The sequence below is a fragment of the Schistosoma mansoni genome, chromosome W (genome assembly GCF_000237925.1).
Source record: "Schistosoma mansoni strain Puerto Rico chromosome W, complete genome".
In the NCBI taxonomy this organism is placed as follows: Eukaryota; Metazoa; Platyhelminthes; class Trematoda; order Strigeidida; family Schistosomatidae; genus Schistosoma; species Schistosoma mansoni.
This window is the reverse complement of record NC_031502.1, coordinates 18192683-18211735: the sequence shown is the minus strand read 5'-3', so window position 1 is coordinate 18211735 and position 19053 is coordinate 18192683. Positions and strand designations below refer to the sequence as shown.

The 19053-nt window shown below is 38.1% G+C and overlaps 1 protein-coding gene across 2 annotated transcripts; it reads right to left on the bottom strand.

Moving 5' to 3' along the window:
* Positions 1-252: 252 nt before the first annotated feature.
* Positions 253-17211, bottom strand: Smp_095000.1 (inositol monophosphatase; the record flags this gene model as incomplete). 2 transcript variants are annotated; one of them, XM_018788844.1, is made up of 8 exons in its annotated part: positions 693-799; positions 7469-7620; positions 15963-16068; positions 16643-16751; positions 16786-16831; positions 16859-16957; positions 16993-17126; positions 17164-17211. In XM_018788844.1, 8 exons carry the CDS (start codon positions 17209-17211, stop codon positions 693-695), a joined length of 801 nt encoding a protein of 266 aa, XP_018654346.1. The 2 variants fall into 2 exon arrangements, with proteins under 2 accessions (XP_018654347.1, XP_018654346.1); XM_018788845.1 differs by lacking the exons at positions 16643-16751; positions 16786-16831 and having other exon boundaries at positions 253-799; positions 15963-16082.
* Positions 17212-19053: the final 1842 nt, after the last annotated feature.

Sequence of the window (19053 nt, the reverse complement as noted above, 5' to 3'; positions counted from 1 at the left end):
CGCTATCAAGTTACCTAGATGCTTAAAGTCAAGCGATGAATTTAGTTAAAGAAATAAACTCCTGATTTACTGTGAGCACCTGAATAATAGGCTTAGGTGTCTCATGATTTATCCAAATTTGAAAATTCAAGCAAGATTCCTTCTAGTCAAACACAAGAAACAAGCAGAAAGTAGTAAGCTAAAATGTTACTGGTTTGTTATCCAAAGAGGAGACCGTTTTTAATTATATTTCTTGAGAAAAAACTCAACAGGAACGGAAAAAGGAGTATATCAATATGAAAATAGTAACCAACTTCTGAGCCGTGAGAAAAAAATAATCATTCTTTAGTAGAAAGGAAAGTGGAAAAAACATTTAAAACTAAATACTACTAATTATTATAATATAACAGCTCTTTAAGTTTTTTTAATCTATGCACATATTTCTTTTTTTCGATAAACACTCACTAGATAATTAGACACACACATACAAGTGAAGATAAATGCTGCATTGAAGAAGTAGGGAAGGAATCACAACGGCATTTCTAAAATCAAAGGTACAACTTTCATTGCACCTTTCTGAACGTATATAAATACATGGAAAAAACTAACCAACATATTAAAAGAACCAACAAATGAATGAAAACTTCTAAATTTTGATTGTCTCTGGTTCTTTTTCCCTTAATAGATATATTTATGTGATTCTGCTTCTTTTATCAGTCTCTCGCGTAACCAACTGGTTGAATAAGAGGAATAAGAGCGTTAGCTAGTTCTGGAGTTCCCGCACATATAACATTTCTTGCCATTAAATCTACAGGTTTACCTAAACGAAATTTAGAAAGAAAATATGTAACATTATTGAATTATTATGACACAGTAATTCAGTCTAGGTTGCTCGTTCACAAATATAACTGATACATGCAATTAGGAGAGGGATAAGAGTTTGCACATATTGCTAGATAAAACTTATTTCCTAGGCGGATAGTATAAACTGAATGTGCATGTTTCCTGTTTGTACGAATTTATGTAAACTGGTGTTGAAGTTATTATGACCAGAACTGAAATAAAAGGAATGGGTGTATTCAAACGTTTATAGACGAAATTCCCGGCTGAACTTTATAACACTGGATGGATATGATAACATGGAATTAACGAAATAGTTTTGTATCCATTAAAAACGTCAAATTACAACTAAGTTTGAGAAAACAATTAAAATTTGTAAAGACAATGCATTCACTAGTGTTTAAAGCCTTCACAAATATTTCCCAAAGTGAAACTAAATGTATATACTTTCGAATAAAGTGTATCAATATGCGTTTGTTACAAACTCGAGTAGAATGTGAACATTTTATCACCAACCATTTATAAGATCAAGTTGAGTTTATCACCGGCAAGCCACCCAATCACTATCAATCGTCCAATTTTGTGGTTTAAACAAGTTATTGTTCCTATAATGTAGTTATTCTTCCTTGTAGAGTTGTAAAAACCAAAAAATGAGGTCACTTTCTTAAGTTTACCTTTGACTGGCGTACTCATCATGTAAGAAGTCTTTTGGTTCAATTAGTAGTACTAAAGATCGAAATGAAAAGGAATCATTTAGGCACTACTATTTTCCACAATTTTTGTGTAATTAACATCAAAAGTGAGTCTACGAATGTACAATCGGTCATTATCGTGGAACCATTTAACTTTAGTCATTACTTACACTTACATGATAGAACTAAGAAAAGAACAATAATAAATCATCAATGCATGGTTAAGTGCTTCGCTAGTACGGCTACCAAATCCGATATCGTCTGGTGATCATGTCAATGCCATTTAGATTACAAAATATCAGGTTTTACAAAATACTTGTTACTGGCTTACATTGAGCTAATTCACAAGTCAGAATTCCGTTTGAATGAGAGTATTCAAAGGAACTACATGCTGCGCAACTCTACAGTTTCAAAAGACACCTCTGCAATGGGCATAATTTTTTTGGGCTGATAAATATTTCAGATTGAAACAAACGAATATGCCACATTCAATACGTAAATATGCATTATTATAATATATAATTATTATTTAAATCGTTTATAATTTAGTATTTACAATAAATTAGATTGATAAACATTCGGAAGTGTTGGGACTTTCACAGTACAAAAGATGGTGGAACCGTATAAGATGGACGTAATGGGAAGTGTTAATAACTCCTAAAATGAATATTATTGTTACATGCTTGCTAGAAGCTTTCATCATAATTTATTCATTAACAAATCTCAAACTAGAAGTGTTGTTCACTTAATATACTTCTTACCACGACTAAGTAAGATATACACAATGAACACATTATGTTCATAATTCCTTCATTTACCTTACCTTTAGTTATTACCGAAAGCAATTTTGGATTTTGAGACAGGACAGGATCACAACATGAGTCACTCAAATGGCAGAAGTGGAAAATTCGTGTGACATTTCACTTTCGTTTACAAACAGAAAGATATATCAGCCTGAGTATTCATGAATAAAAATTGGAGGAACAAAAGTAGACACCATATATTTAAACTGTGATCATCACTATTACGAATTATACTTAAATATGAATGTGAAATATATATATATATATATAAAGTTGGAACTCAGGAAAAAGCATATATTCTAAGCTTCCTTTTCTCTTATGTGAATAGTGATATTTTCTTATTCGGATAGACAAGTTGTAGCAAGTTAAAAACATAAATAAAATGCACATAATTCACTTAAGTTTCGTTTTACTCAGTGACGCAGTAAGCCCAACAAATTTTCAGCAAGCTCCTATACAACCCAGTTGAATACCACCAACGCGATGGTTAGAGTTGAGATGTTTATGTAAAAAGTAACAATTTCATTGTCCCAATAAGTTCTTTTCAAGCAATAGATCATTCATAAGACGATGATAAATACACAAGTACTCAATCATAGTATGTAACTCAAAGTCAATGGATTAAGAATCGGAATTCTGATCCACGTTCTCTATTCTCACCAAATATTTACAATCACAAGAGGAAGTTATTAGCCTGATCATACTGTAGTGAAGGAGAAGACAGGTGAGGACAACCGATTATGTATTTAGCACAAATTACAAAGTTGCTTGATAAAATAGAAAAACCATACTCTGATATTTCATTTGCAAAATGTTCATTAATTGTCTCAGGCTCCATCGTTCCTGGATTTCCACACCAATTGCTTTCTGTTTCTGTTGTTCCCTTCTCGATTTTCTCAATCTTCTGCTGCCAGATATTATGTTCCCAACTCACGATGTATACTACTTATGTCGATATAAGTAGCCCATACCACACTCGTCCCTCCCTCTAATAAGCCGTTCTTGCAATCTTTCCGACCACCGTACCGCTGTTTTCTTTGGTGCTGTTTGTGACTCGCACTCATGACGCTCTTGAAGCCATTTCTGCAGTTGACTGGCATCCACACGCTTCTGCTTGTCTTATCTTCCGATCGTGTAAACCGAGCCACGTCTCTCCGTGACAATTTACGGTCCTTCCCACTTCGGGATCAACTTTCCTGACCCTGGTCCTCTTGATATGTTACCTTTCCGTTCTCTACACTTGGCCAGGTCCCCTACTGCACAAAGCTTCCACGTTCTCCTCTGATGTTCCGCCTCCTCTGTGTCTTATATTTGTCTCTTCTCCACGTTTCTTATTGCCTCCCTCCTCTCTTTTCTTGATCTTGTTGTTGTCCATTTCTGTTGTATTGGCCAGGTCTCATTATGCATTGGAAGCCGTGGCTGCCTACCATATATAAGTAGGAAAGGTGACTTCTTGGTTGTTCCTTGTATGGAGGCACAATGTACCAGCAAAAATAATGGTAACTCTTCCTCCCATTTCCCTCCTTTAGATGCTAACCATTCCTTTAACGTCCGGTTGTTTCTTTCTGTAAACCCGTTCGTCTGAATGTGATACGGTGTAGTTCGTATCCTCTTGATGCCAAACTGCTTCAGATGGGCTTTAAACTCGTCGCTTTCAAAACAGGGACCGTAGTCGATAATATCATCTTCAGTATTCCGTGACACGCTACAATATGCCGGACTATTAATTCGGTCACTGTTTTTGCTTGCTGGTCTGCAATGGGTACAACATCTACCCATCGTTTAGCATGTTCTGTCATCACTAGCAGGTATTGGTTGCCGCTAGACGTTTGTAGAAACGATCACATTACATCCATCGACTGAGGTTACTGGGACTGACTGCGATCGAGGTTGTGTGTATCGATAGCTTTTCATTAGTTGGCACTGCTGGCAAGTTAACACGTATTGAGCCACATCGTCTCTCGTGCCTGGCCAGTATGCACTCTGTCGTAGTAAATCTGTTGTTCTTGAGACACCTGTATACGCTACCTGGTGACACTTATGTGTCATCTTACGCCGCCAGTCTTTCGGGATCACAGCCACCCAATATTTGTCATTGTCCTGCCAGACCAGGGCTCCATATGTGTTTACTCTGTCTTTCCTTTTGCCGAAGCAATATTATTACCTCCTTGTCAATTACCCCTTTGTCAACGTCTGCTCCCTCTTTATATCACTCTGATTACCTCTCGAAGTTTAGAGTCAGATTTCTGATGCCGGACGAGTTCTAGTGGGTCTCCCTCTATACTATTCACTGCGTATGGTGTCAATGGAAGCTTGGCTTCCGTATCTGGTTTTGATAGGCAGCCCGCCATTACGTTTTGCTTTCCTGGAACATGGCCGATACTGAAGTCACACTCCTGCAGACGTATCATCCATCGCGCCAACTTCCCATGGGGTCTCTTGCTGTTTTTAGCCACTGTAGAGGTTTATGGTCAGTCTCGATGTGAAATCGTCTACCTAAAAGGTACGGTCTCCACTTGTCTACTGCCCACACAACCGTTAAACACTCCTTTTCGATCGTTGAATACTTCTGTTCAGCAGGCGTGGGAACGCGACTCGCGTATTCCACCACTCTATCAGACTGACTCAAAACGGCATCTATACCACGATTACTTGCGTGTAACCACTATAAACGGTTTCTCGAGTTCAGGCAGTCTGAGCGTCATCTGGAGGTCGTCTAGCATATTTTTGATTCGATTGAACCTTTTTTGGGCAGTCTCAGTTCACGTAAACTTAGTGTTGCTCAACAACTTATATAGGGGTACTGATATTTCGTTAAAGTTTTTGACGAGCCGACTGTAGAACGCCGCTTTTCCCAGGAACTGTCTCAATCTCCTTTTTTGATTAGGTACTGCAATGTTCTTTATAGTTAGAATTTTCTTCGGCAGTGGTTTTATTTCTCCATTTCCTAATTTATGCCCCAACAAAGTGACGCTACTTTTCGCCATCTGCGACTTGTCCTTATTAATTCAAAGTCCAAATTCTTCAATTCGCTTTAAGACAGCTTCCACATGCTTGACGTAATCTGATTCTGTCTGGCTGCACACAACTACGTCGTCGCCATACACCTCAACATTATCTAGATTTCTGAGCAATAGAGACATTAATCTTATGAACGTAAACGGTGCACCTGCCAACCCAAACGGCATTCCTCTAAATTGATACTGTTTATCAAGTACAGTAAATGCTGTCTTGCTTCGATAGCTCTGTTTTATAGGCAGTTGCTGAAAACCTGACTGCAAATCTAGCATTGTAAACACTGTAGCGTTCTGCAGCCGATCCAATGTTTCCACTACTGTTAGCATTGCATAAGGTTTTAGTTCTGTGATGTCATTCAGTTATCTAAAATCGAGACAAAATCTATACTTTTCACTCGGTTTCTTTACCAAGAGTACCGGTGAACTATATGGGCTGTCCGCTTCCTCAATTATACCTTCTTTCAACATCTTTTGGACCTGTCGATTTACCTCAGCCTCTAAATGCACAGAGACACGACGTGTTGCAGATATACTTACTCCATCGTTCTTTATCGGGATTTCTTGCTTTACTTTGTCACAAAATCTGTACGGCTCTCCTTCTCCAGTAAACAGTTTCGCATACTTTGTGCACAACTCGTTAATGTTTTGCTTCTTTGTTAAAAATAGTTGTTGCCACTCTTACCTCAGCCGCTTCGCTACTTTCATTTATTGGGAACGAACCGTACTTTGTGATCACCTCATCGCTTCTTAAGTCAACTATTGCTTTTACTTCTCTTAGGAAATCTGCTCCTAATATCGGTCTCGATAGACTTGTGGTTACAACGAACGGAAAATTTATCTCAACATCACCCAACAACCCTAACATGTGCCCTTCTATGGTGTGAACCACTATTGTACACGGCTTGAGTGTCTTACATTGCTCTTTACCTATGATACTGCTGCTCCTGTATCGATTAGGCACACTAAATCTCGTTCATTTATGTTCATTCGTGTGTAGACTGCCCCTCTATCTACTAGTGCAACAACCACCATATTATTAGGGTAGAAAGAACACGCGTTATAACGTCTAAAATATCTCCATTCCCACCTTGTTGGACAGTTTATCCTCCAGTGTCCTGTCTCTCCACAAGCGTAACACTTATTATTCCTTTTACGATCCACTCGTAATGCCGCAATCTCATGCTGCAACTCATCAATCTTCTTCTGGACATTTTATCTCTTGACTTCCGCACGCGACCGGAGCTACTGTTCGTGTCATCAACTGTCGCGTCACCTTCGCAAGCTCACTGATATCTATAGATTGTGCGGCGTTTACCAGTCTCAACTGCTGGGAAACGGTAACAGGTACGCTCTCGATAAACTGCGACGCCTACAACTGTGCCTCCGACTCCTCATCCAGATTCGGTAGAGCGCGGCGCAACAACCCGGCCAGCACCAGTGCCAACATCGATCGGGAACTTCGCCACTCGGAACTTCTGCAGTGCTTCTTCCTTGTCCACTAGGCTTTCGAACTCCGCGATCAACCATTATGTGATTGCCTCCCGTGCCGTACTCCCACAAGCACCGTCTAAGCTGTCATACACAGCTTTCGCCCTGCCCCTCAGCAGCGTCCCCAGCACCACCATCGTCCCAGGCTCCTTCATTCCCACCAACTCCGCCACAGCTTCAAACTCCTTCAAGAAGCCCAGCACATCTCCGTCCTCTAATTACTTCGATCATGGGATCTTCATCCTTAATGGAGGCTGCGACACCAAATGTAATAAGGGAGAACACAGGTGAGGACAACCGATTATGTATTTAGCACAAATTACAAAGTTGCTTGATAAAATAGAAAAACCATACTCTGATATTTCATTTGCAAAATGTTCATTAATTGTCTCAGGCTCCATCGTTCCTGGATTTCCACACCAATTGCTTTCTGTTTCTGTTGTTCCCTTCTCGATTTTCTCAATCTTCTGCTGCCAGATATTATGTTCCCAACTCACGATGTATACTACTTATGTCGATATAAGTAGTCCACACCACAATACAGTAGTTTATTACGGAATCCTGAAAACTTATTTTTCAGCATAATACAAATATATAAGCTCGATTTGTTGAAGAAACGAAATCGAAAACTTCAAACTAAATAACGTACCGTCAAAATTACAACAAAAACCTCCTGCTTCACGAACAATTAATACAGCTGCGGCATAGTCCCAACAGTGAATTCCAAATTCGAAAAATATATCACCATTACCTGCAGCAATCTGACACATATGCAAGGCTGCGGAACCCATAGTGCGCACACTAAGTTGCAAAATAAAAAATTACTCAGTCAAATAACTTTTAAACGATAATTTTACGCTTGAAGTACCAACAAAAAAGATATGCGTTGACTAATTTTAGCAATGTTAATTTCTGAAAAAATAAGCTGAATGATCTGGCATGATTTCCAGAGTTTCGCAACTTGAAAATAATCTGGATTTCACAGTCCAGGCGCAATAATGGAAATTTAGGCTGATATAAACAAAACAATAAAAATAAATGTTATATCTCGATGAGAATAATGAACGGTAATTGTTGAAATCTATTTCTGGATTAGTACTGTACATATATTTTTATTGTATAATTGTTAAGTAACTAAACTATTCGTATTCGTGTTCCTCTTATTATAAGCTTTATTTTGACCTATGAACTATTATTATACGATTCACCATTCTTGAGTTATCCTCAGTCCATTGATTACTGTTCCCCCTATTCACAGCCACATTTGGTCAAATCTTGTACTAATGTTATTTTCTATTTTATGGTACGATGTGGTCTGTTTGATTGGTATATAAACCGAGTATGTTTGTGAATAATGATTCATACTGCAGAGGCTGTTATTAGTGTTCTGGACTTAACTGGCTGGTCTAGGCAGAAAGCAGGACTGACAAGTACTCAACACTGCTCATACGGTTTTGTGTATCATTGGGTCATATCGATAAAATCACTCCTCTCTAATTGGGTGGTCTTAACACTTATATATATCAACTGGGCAAGAACGCACGCAATCGATATAACAATAAAGGATAGTAAGAAGATATTATTACAATATGATGCTGAAAACTTCCGTGATTTATGACTAAAATCCTTATCCATAAGATTCGCTTGAGTCCTAACGTCTTGTATGCTACAAAGAACTGTTCACACGAGTTCCTGGGACAAACGCAAATCTAATATAGGGTTTTTAAAACTACTATGTAATCCCATCATACTGGATTTGACACATTTAAACACAAGTGGTAGTTCAAAACACGCTTTCGAAAATTACTGCCAAAAACGGTTATTAAAAGGATTGCTGAGTAATAAATTAACAATTTCATCGTGAGCCAACATCAGTTGGAAAATTGTCGAAAGCTATGGAGTATTAGACAAATATTTTGCCTTCTGCACAGGACTTTTCAGTAGCGCATACCCAAGATACAGGACTATCAATCCTGGTGTCGAGGACAATAACGTCGATCCACTAAGTAGGAATACGGTGGTTCACAATTCCTTCTGTGAATCTGTGATACAGTACAACTATCACCAACACCATCTTAACATATTTTATATATTTTTACCATCATTCTCTGTGAAAACGATATTTTGGAAAGCAACTCCAAAGTCAATACAACTCTAAACAGATGTTTTGTCTGTAGGATGAATAAATTTACATCTTACATCGTTTTCATAATAAAATATTAACGCCAGAACATACTGCATCTCTCATAGCACATTGGGAGTAAAAGAGCTTAGGAAATGTATTAAGATTACGAACAAAATCAAAAATTAATGTTCATATCCGACGCTACATAATTTTTGGAAATCACAGAACACAAAATAACGGGTGAATTACGAGTTTGTCGTAACAATAATAAACAATATAAATCTTGGACTATCCAGTTTTAGAAATAAAGTCTTAGATAGATAGTTTTGTTACATCCTGGTACATTTATTAATTTGTTCGGAATCCCGAAAACAATGATAAAAAGATATGAGATCGGATTAAACGTTGTTTAATGTAAAATGAACTGACTACTAAGATCATATAGTATTGTTATTTTGAATGACAAGCATGGTTTATTTGCTAACCTGTATAGGAATCAACACCAGAAAAATGTTATTAAAATGCTTTGTGGGATTTATTACTTTGAGCGGTTCGTTCAAGAGTGCATTATAGTTACACTGTATTAACCTTAAAATTTAAATTATATGTATCAGACTACAACTATAAAGCTGTATGTACTCCATGTTTCGCTTATTTTCGCCGACTAAATCATCTCATAATACAAACATGTGATGACCGACGATGGCGTTTGATAGGAAACAATCAAACTGGACAAGAGGCAGATCTATTACAAGAGCTACTACTAATGGTTTCTAAAAAACAAAACTTTTAATTTAATCCCACATAACGTTAACCACTATATGGTGGTTACTCTATTCGTCATTGGATGATTAAAAGTAACTACTAAGGAGCTCTGGGTTAGCTTCGTAATTGGTAAAACTAACCAACATGGTATTTCTACAAAATTTAGGAACGTTCTTATAGGCGTCGTTACTAAGAGTTGACTTAATGATTTCAAATAAAGTGAGCATTGGGTACAAGGTTCATAAATCACTGTACTGACGCTTTTACAATTAAATTAGCCTAGGTAACCAACACAAAACTACTTCACACGGCACGTATGGTTGGAAACCCTGTAGTTAATCCTAGTATCATCGGTAAATAGCTATCCTTTGTAGATTTGATATTTTGCTAAATTCTAACTAATAACTTGATTTTTTGACAGAAAATCTATTTGGCACTACAGTTTTAAAAGTTTTTGAACTTGATTATATAATAAATACACGTTTTATTTATACAGAGATCATCAAAATCCATCCGTACAAACTATTCAGATGTTATTTCGGGTATTTATAGGAGGAATAACGCGCGTGTTTTTGGTATGATAACTAAAATACGGAAAATAGTATATTAAATAGACCTTCAAATTAGATTTCATATTAGCCAAAATATAATGTACCATTTGTTTAGTTTTAACCAAAATTAGTGCACAGGATACCAGTAAATTTAAGTATGTTTAGTCTAAACTAGGGATTATGCTGCACTACTGTAGCCGTATCATCAAAAGCCACGTTTTCTGAATAGAACATACAAAGAGATACAGAACACTACAAACGTTTATTACTTTAGCTGGTAATTATTATTTCAAGTTAAATGACAACCTAGTTATGTGAAAAATCTACTTCTAAGCCTTTGCAGTAGGATGATTCGTAAGCCAAATGTTTTCTGAATACATGTATGTTATTTTACGGCAATTTCAGTCGGAAAAAAAAGAAAACTTGCAACCACCTAATTAAAGTTCCTTGATCTCATCCCATTGCATAAGATAAGTAAAAAAGTGAGGAGGCCTTGGGTATGATCGCTCATTCGGAATAAGCTCAAAGTATAAACTAAGAGTAGACAAGACTTTGCAAGAGCTTTAAAGTAAGTCGTTATGCACGATCGACTGACGAGACAACGATGTAGGCTGAAGTTGATTGTCTGTAATTCTTAGTTCAAACATTTGATAATCTATAGTGTCTGCCTAATAATCTTGACTTTGTCAATTCTGTGAGCAACGGGAAAATACATCTTTGAAATCTAGTCGGTAAGCCATTGCCAGAGTAGGAACTGACTCACCTCACGTTTCCAGGTTACATAAACACCGAGATGAAAGCTGTATTAATAACTAACTATAGGGAACGTGCTTAAGAATAATGACAATTTACGCGAAATAATATTAACACTAGATAAAAAATGAACCTATATGTGCCACTCCAACCAGTGATTACGATTGTCAGGCGCATCCCAACCAAGTATTCTGTACCTACTCACATGCTTCGGACCAACACTCAATGACTTTGTAGGTCGATGACATGTCTTGCTTTGATCACTCCTACGCCAGATACGATCGCGTCCCGAGATAGTTATTGATTTGGCATATGTAACACATGTCCTAGTCGCCTCAGTTGAAGAAGATCCACAGCCTCATCAGCTGACTTTTCATATTCACTGAGTTGTTTTACCACACACGAAGACCTTTATGATCAAATACTAGTACTGTAGAAATGTGGTCTACTTTTGAAAGCCATATTTCACAATCATAGAGTAAAACCCAACAGACTTCTACATAAGTATAATCGCCCCTTAACAAGTAGATAGACATCTCTCCTCTTCACTAATAGATTGATTTTGTTCCATTGACAAGTTGCTACTGTTATTATCCATCCATTGTGATGATGATGACGACAGTGATTGTCTTTACCAACGTGATAAATCAATCGGTCCAGAATCTTTTAAACTGGACATATTTTGAGATGAATTTGTTAAAATGTCAAAGCTTTCATAAGTAGATTTATCACGCAACAAATCACAAGAGTAAAACTGTGACGGTGCGGAAGCCAATCTAACTTTTGGAATCCGTCACGAGATCTATTCAGTCATTAATCCACAAGAATTGATGAGGCAAGTAAAGTGACCGGAACGCTTGATTACTCTTCTCTCAATTGTCACGCTAGGGCTGGATGCAGAACGGTCCTGAAACAGTTTGCACTGAGAAGGAAAGTGACCCATCCCAAATATTCTTGTACTGTCACTCAAACTGTCCAGAACACCATATATTGTCGGCATCTTCAGCAAACAGAACTATTTTATCTGCAAACTAAAGCAATTGGTGAGTCAAATAGTAGGTTAACCCTTGAAAGTCAGACAGATGAAGTGCTATTTCTAAGTGTATATTCGTGAAAAAAACTAAATGAATGTATGGGTGTGTTGGACTTTAACGAAGAACAGTGTACAAGCAAAATGCAGTAAGACCTAGACTTTTTGACACTTTTCTTGATGAAAAACACTTCTCCATGACCTCGATAAAGAAAGTAGAATGCCGAGCATAAATTAGAGTAGACCCCATTGACAACTCTACTGTTAGTTATGTACGTAACTAACCAATCAAATTATTGCTTAAACGTCTATCATGTTAATCTGGTCTTATGTGTCTGTAGACTATCCCTGTTGCATGTGACCTGCCAATTGAAGGATATTATTATATTATATTATTGTGACTCATTATTTTTATTCATTTCGATAAAACACGCAATACTGGTCAGTATGTTCGTGCGTTCCACTTGATGACTGTAATTCCTTTAGTTATTGTACTAATCGAATTATTTTCACATTTAGAAACGAAGTTTGAAGCCAAGTTGTCGTTGTTCTGACTACAGTCTTCACGTAGACTCTGGAGTCGTCAGTGTCGCGTCTACGACTCTAGTGGAACATCTGTAGGGCAAATTAAACCTTACATTTACTATCCCTAAAATTTAAACACAACTTCGGACAGAATGAAAACTTTTTTGTTTTACTTGCGTTTCGTCATTTCTTACCTCTTATAATCACTTTTATCGACTTGCAATATCGTTTCTCGGCTCAAGCAGTTAATTTTTGGTGACTTATTATATCAAAAACGTTATTTTCGAAGTAATTTAATGATTTTGTTATCAGTTGGATCTGAACTGTTCATTTTAGTCGCCCATATAGTCAGTGATTTGACCTTCAGTGATCCCTAAGATAGATACTTCAAATTACTTGAATAATGATATAAGTGAATCAGTAATTGACTACTGTCAGCATGTTGTGTCGATTAACTATGACAAAGATCGTTTTATTGATACCTTTACTGTTTACATTTATTAAGACTGTGATTTTGTATGTTTATTTCAAGCTATGCTTTGCAGTACCTATCCACATTACATTTCCTAATGTCTCATCTCTACGATATTTCTAGCCGATTAACACCTATTTTTAGTACTAACACGAAACCTCAGTTCGCAAATTTGGTAGACATAACTACTGTAACGACTACATATGTCTGGCTGGGATTAAAACCAATCAGGAAGGAAAGTGCTGAGTAAAATGAACTATGACCATTCATATATATCTGAGATTATTTAGCCTCAGTATCAATTATTGAAGTTCTCAAGCCTCGTTCCTCTACCATCTACAAAACAGTAATGCATGAAGAAACGGACGACTGAATTATTGCATGAGCAGAAGTGTTATTCTGTTGAAAGACTGGCAAACTATATCCAAACCACAGAAAGGTGCACTAGTCGCATTTTAGACTCCTCAAATTTATAGATAATCACTGAGGATGCTATTTGCCCAGATACTGCGTGCGAGAGAAAAGATCTCCCTCGATTTTGCAAGTCTAATTAAGGTGATCCTCAGTCAGCTTCCTTAAGTCATATTAAGTTATCCGCAAGGAACTCTGTTTATTAACTTTAAGATGTAGTTACTCAATTGATTTTAAATACACTTCCTTGTACATATTATCTGACTCTGGTTTTTGTATTTAGTGATAATTACTGAGCTAATGGCCATTAAATGATCATTAAATTAATAAATCAACTTCGCCTGTGGTTTCTCCGGGGACTACTGCCGGTTCCCGGAGGGGGGTTGGACATGGGGTTAGCGACCTCATTCAGCAGAAAACTAACTCGCTAAACAACGCCAAATGGAAAAAATTATTTAAATCTATCTAGGCATCATTGATGAACACGGTGGATCTGATGCAGATGTGAAGACGTGGATCGGCAAAGCAAGAGTAGCATATTTACAACTGAAGAACATCTGGAACTCAAAAAAAATTTTCAACCAACACCAAAGTCAGAATTTTTAATACAAATGTCAATACAGTTCTACTGTACAATTCTGATGACAATTGTTAACAATTCGATTGTCCCCAGTCGTGTTCTGTTCACTACATTTGGTGTCGCTGCCAACCAGGAGGAGGAAGGGTGCTGTTCTGTGGGTCTGGAGTTGAGGTGCCAGTTGGGGCAGTCTGGTGCGGAGAGGTGGCGTCGAGTGGAGTGTTCTGGCGGGGCGGCGTTGGCTGTAGCTTGTGCTGTCGACGGAGAGGAGCAGTGGGACGTACGGCTGCTGGGCGTACATCGAATGTAGATGGTTCAGCAGGCCGGTGGAGTACGGGTGTTGAACGTCCCAGGTGCCGGGTGGATGCGGGTTTAAGTGCCCCGGCAGGTCGACGGAGCTATAGAGGTCAGCGCGCCGCAGACTCGACATTCTGACGGAGAGTTTGGCACAGACTGCAGTGAAAGAAGATAGTGGCATGGCGAGCAGAACCACCGCATGAACGAATGCTTTAAAGGGGGGACGAGTGTGGTGTGGTCTACTTATATCCATATAAGTAGTATATGGTGTTGGTCAGACATAGAATGTATTTTCGCAGAAGACCGATGAGGAAAGAACTGAAACAAAGCGCAATCGGTAGGAAAATGCACGAACAATAGAATTAGAGAAGAAACAGTGAAGATTGAGACAATTGCTTGTTAATTTGCAAATTGACTGTTCATTGTATGTTTGTCAGAATTTACTGAGATAGTCTGTAATTTTTGCTTAAATACATTCGATTGTCCCCAACCAGTCGTGTTCTGTTCACTACATTGTTCTATTGTACAATTGTCAACCAACACCAAAGTCAGAATTTTCAATACAAATGTCAAGACAGTTCTACTGTATGGGGCGGAGACGTGGAGAACTATGAATACCATCATTCAGAAGATACAGGTGTTTATTAACAGTTGTCTACGTAAGATACTTCAGGTCCGTTGGTTAGACACTATCAGCAACAAGCTACTGTGGGAGAGAACAAACCAGGTTTCAGCGGAGGAAAAATTAGGAAGAAGTGCTGGAAGTGGATAGGACACACATTGAGGAAATCACCGAACTGAGTCACAAGGCAAGCCCTCACATGGAATCCTGAAGGTCAAAGGAAAAGAGGAAGGCCAAAGAACACATGAGAAGAATGAACAATTTGGATAGAAATGCAAAGAAAGGCCCAGGACAAAGTAGGTTGGAGAATGCTGGTCGGCGACCTATGCTCCATTGGGAGTAACAGGCGTAAGTAAATTATTAAATCACTGGATCGGCTTTGATAGAAACCAATCTTCTTTGATTTTGTCCAATAAGTCTTTATGAACAAGATTCATCCTTTGGTGTATCTGGGCCTAAAAGAGAGCTGTTATGTACGGCATTCAGGTAGTTAGAGTAACCACTATTATCTTGCTTCGTAACAGGTATCAAGAAATGAGAAAAAAATACTAGAAAATTGTTATCACTAAACAAAATATCAATCCGTACAAATGAAAGATGTCTACGATTTAAAGACAAACTACTAATATATTTGTGCCATGGTAACTTGTTCCAATCCAAGTTAGCAACGACGGCGAGACTATAATTTATGGACAACCTTTAGGCGACACTAAGGTGACCTTGGAAATGTTCAACTACATACTGGAGCTAAATAAGGGTTATAAAGCAGTGTGAAGAATAAGGATTATGATGTACAATTGGTGGTTAGGGATAGGGATTCGACTTATGGTATTTATCACGATCTGGCATCAGCTAAAATGCAAGAACGTTATTGATACAAATGGGTGAATGAAACTCGCGCCAAAATCCGAGACCTGATATCCTGAATCTTAGTGGTTCGTCCATAAGTTATAGTCACGCCACAGTGAAAAATGACCAAATATTAATACAATTCATCGAAAGATGAACGGCTTACCCGCGAGCTTTCGATATTATTTGGCGAATGTTGTTTGACTTTATATCTAAAACACTTGGATTTCGGTCACCTCCCCAGTCGGTCAAAACCAAAGCCTGAGACAGATCTAAAAAAAGAAGCCTATCAAAAACTTGCTTTAAAAGACATCATACCACCGAGAATTCATATATGTTAATGGTATCAAGGGACCCATTAGTAGTCTTTTTGTGATAGTCAAGAAAAATAAGTTTCACAGACAACCCGTCTGCGTCGGGCCAGATATTCACATTGTTTTATACATTATTTTCTACATTATAACTCAACCATTGTTGGATGGCTTTGCCAGATAGAAGATACAATGGCATGAATTGCCTTGATCTTTTCGCGCACACATAAACACTATTGTCATTCCGAAATAATATTCCACAATAGTCCATGTGAACACGGTATGATATGGAAAGTAGACAATTTATATCTTGATGTATCCAAGATTCAAAGTGGTTCTAGTCCTTGATTCAGCTTTTCTGGGCGTAAGAATTCCTCACTGATTCGTAATGAGTTATGAGGAAGTCTGTATACATCGAATTATATATTTACTATCTCAGAGTGATCACATCAAGAATCACTTGACAACTACATTCGTACTTAATAAATACAGATACCTACTGCTACTGACAACTTCCACTGAAACATACTCTTACCCTGAAGTTTTGATGTATGAATTTGTTTGTCATTCAGAAATGCTCCTTGATTACGAATTCCATGAAATAGCCATTTCAATATCGGATTATAAACAACAGCTAGCTCGGGCTGTGAATCTGAAAAAGTGATAACGTTAACCTACCTCCTTGTTAACATAGTAAGCAATTGAAACGCAAACAAAAGGGAACCTGGAAATTATTTGGAGGTGACATTACCTGCTAACAAAGTTCGAAGTTCCATCAATCGGGTCGATTATCCATGTAGGCGAACAAGTAAGCTCCGCATTCCCAGAATATCCTTCCTCTGCAATAATTCTAAATATAAGGCACAACGAAATAAATACTTTTACTTGTGAGTAGGGAACGACGCAAGGATTTCCTGACAGATATAATTCTCAACAGCTTTATCCACTTCAGTTACCAAGTCAGCATATGATTCTTTTTTGTCATAGGGAATACTCTTTGAGAAGCCAGCCTCAATCATCTTTTCGTTTTGAGAAATAAGGATAAGGGTAGCGTACCTTGCCGGCTTTCACGGCCAGATTGCTAACGAACAAGATGTCGGCCATGACTTTGTAATTATGGTAAATTTTGAAGGTTGCATGTTAGTGAAACTAGTAACTTCAAACACCAATCATTAGATATCAACAATGAAAATGTAGATAGCTTTAAAAATAAAATCTGTGTTTTGGTGACATATTTATCTTAAATCATCTGATCCTTACCAAAAACATGATGAAAACCTTGAAGAAACTGTAGATATAGAACGTTCTCCTATCATTTCAGGCTACATCTGTATCGGAAGTGATAGAGTTATAGGTCACAAGGGAGGAGGCATAATTTTATATGTTGAGGACCACGTTCGCATACAATCTATCAAATCGGAGGCGCATGTTAGTGGTACGTGTGAGGTGGTATATTGTACAATTAGGTCTAGAAACGGGTTAGTGACTATAGGAGGAATATATCGTAGTCTGTGTTGTCTTGCTGACGACTTTATCATGAGACACGTCTGTTGTTAGAGTAAGGCAGAATGTTGTCTCTTCGTTGGAGACTTCAACGCACCCCATATCAACTGGATAGAGCCCACATCTTCAGGTGGGGGTTTCTATAGAGACTTTCTATCAACATTTATTCAGTGTGCACTTGTACAATGTATCGTAAAACCGACACATATTGACTTGGAACATGATTCGTCATTGCTGGACCTTCTTCTCAAACATCACTGGGAAGATGTCGTCGACATTCAACACCTTCCCCCACTAGTGAATAGTGACAACGTTGTACTTTCCTTTAAGTTCCGGACACATGTAATAGAATGTGCATCTGCTCCGCCCCGTCCTAATATCTAATATTCCGGCAATCAGAGACTGTGCTATCTCGATTGACTGGTCGGTCGGTGCTGATGGATCGATCGAAGACGAATGGAATAGATTTAAGGCTACGTTCGAATCCGTAACCCAACCGTTTATCCCATGGTCAACACGTAAGCTATCACATTGCCCTCCATGGATTAGTAAGGAAACCCGGAAGTTATCAAAGCGTAGGAAACACTTCTGAGATTTATTCTTGTCAACAGGACAGGCATCATTTAGGTGCGAATATAAAAAAATCCGAAATATATGTAAAAAGACCATAGCTGAATCCCGTACCACTTACGAACGACAGTTAGCATTTGATAGCTGTATCTGTCCGAAGCCACAGTTTTCATACGTTAAAAGGCGGACGAAACGTAGTGATGGTATTCACGCGTTACTGTCAAACGAAAATTCAGGTTTACTAGCTGAATCTGGTCTAGCAAAAGCTGAGACATTTGCAAAATATTTTAGTGAAGTCTACTCTACGTGTAGTGTTACAAATACTTGTCCCATTTACAACGAGATACCAGCCATAGGATCTGTACACGTGACTGAGGAAATTGTTCTTTTATTGATAACTAACCTCAAACCTTGTAAGTTACCGGGACCCGATGGGTTACATCCACGTTTGCTGTCATCGCTTGCCGACTTTATTTCAAGACCGCTAGCGGCGCTCTTCAACATGTCCCTTTCACTCACTCAACTACCTAGAGACTGGAAAGACGCTGTAGTTAGTCCTATATTTAAGGATGATCAGAGAAGTATCATATTTAACTACCGGGCTGTCGGCCTGACCAGCATAGTCGTTAAGTTACTTGAAAAGATAATTCGGGCTAAGTTACTGAATCACATAGATTCATATAATCTCTTAACTCCCGAGCAACATGGGTTTCGTAACAAGCGTTCATGCCTAACTAACTTACTTATTGCGAGAGAGGGTTGGACAGCAGCCGTAGGCCCTTTATTTCTCCTCCTGTATGTTAATGAATTATCTCTATTACTTAAGTCGTCGACATTATTGTTTGCGGATGATGTCAAATTCTGGAGAACAAT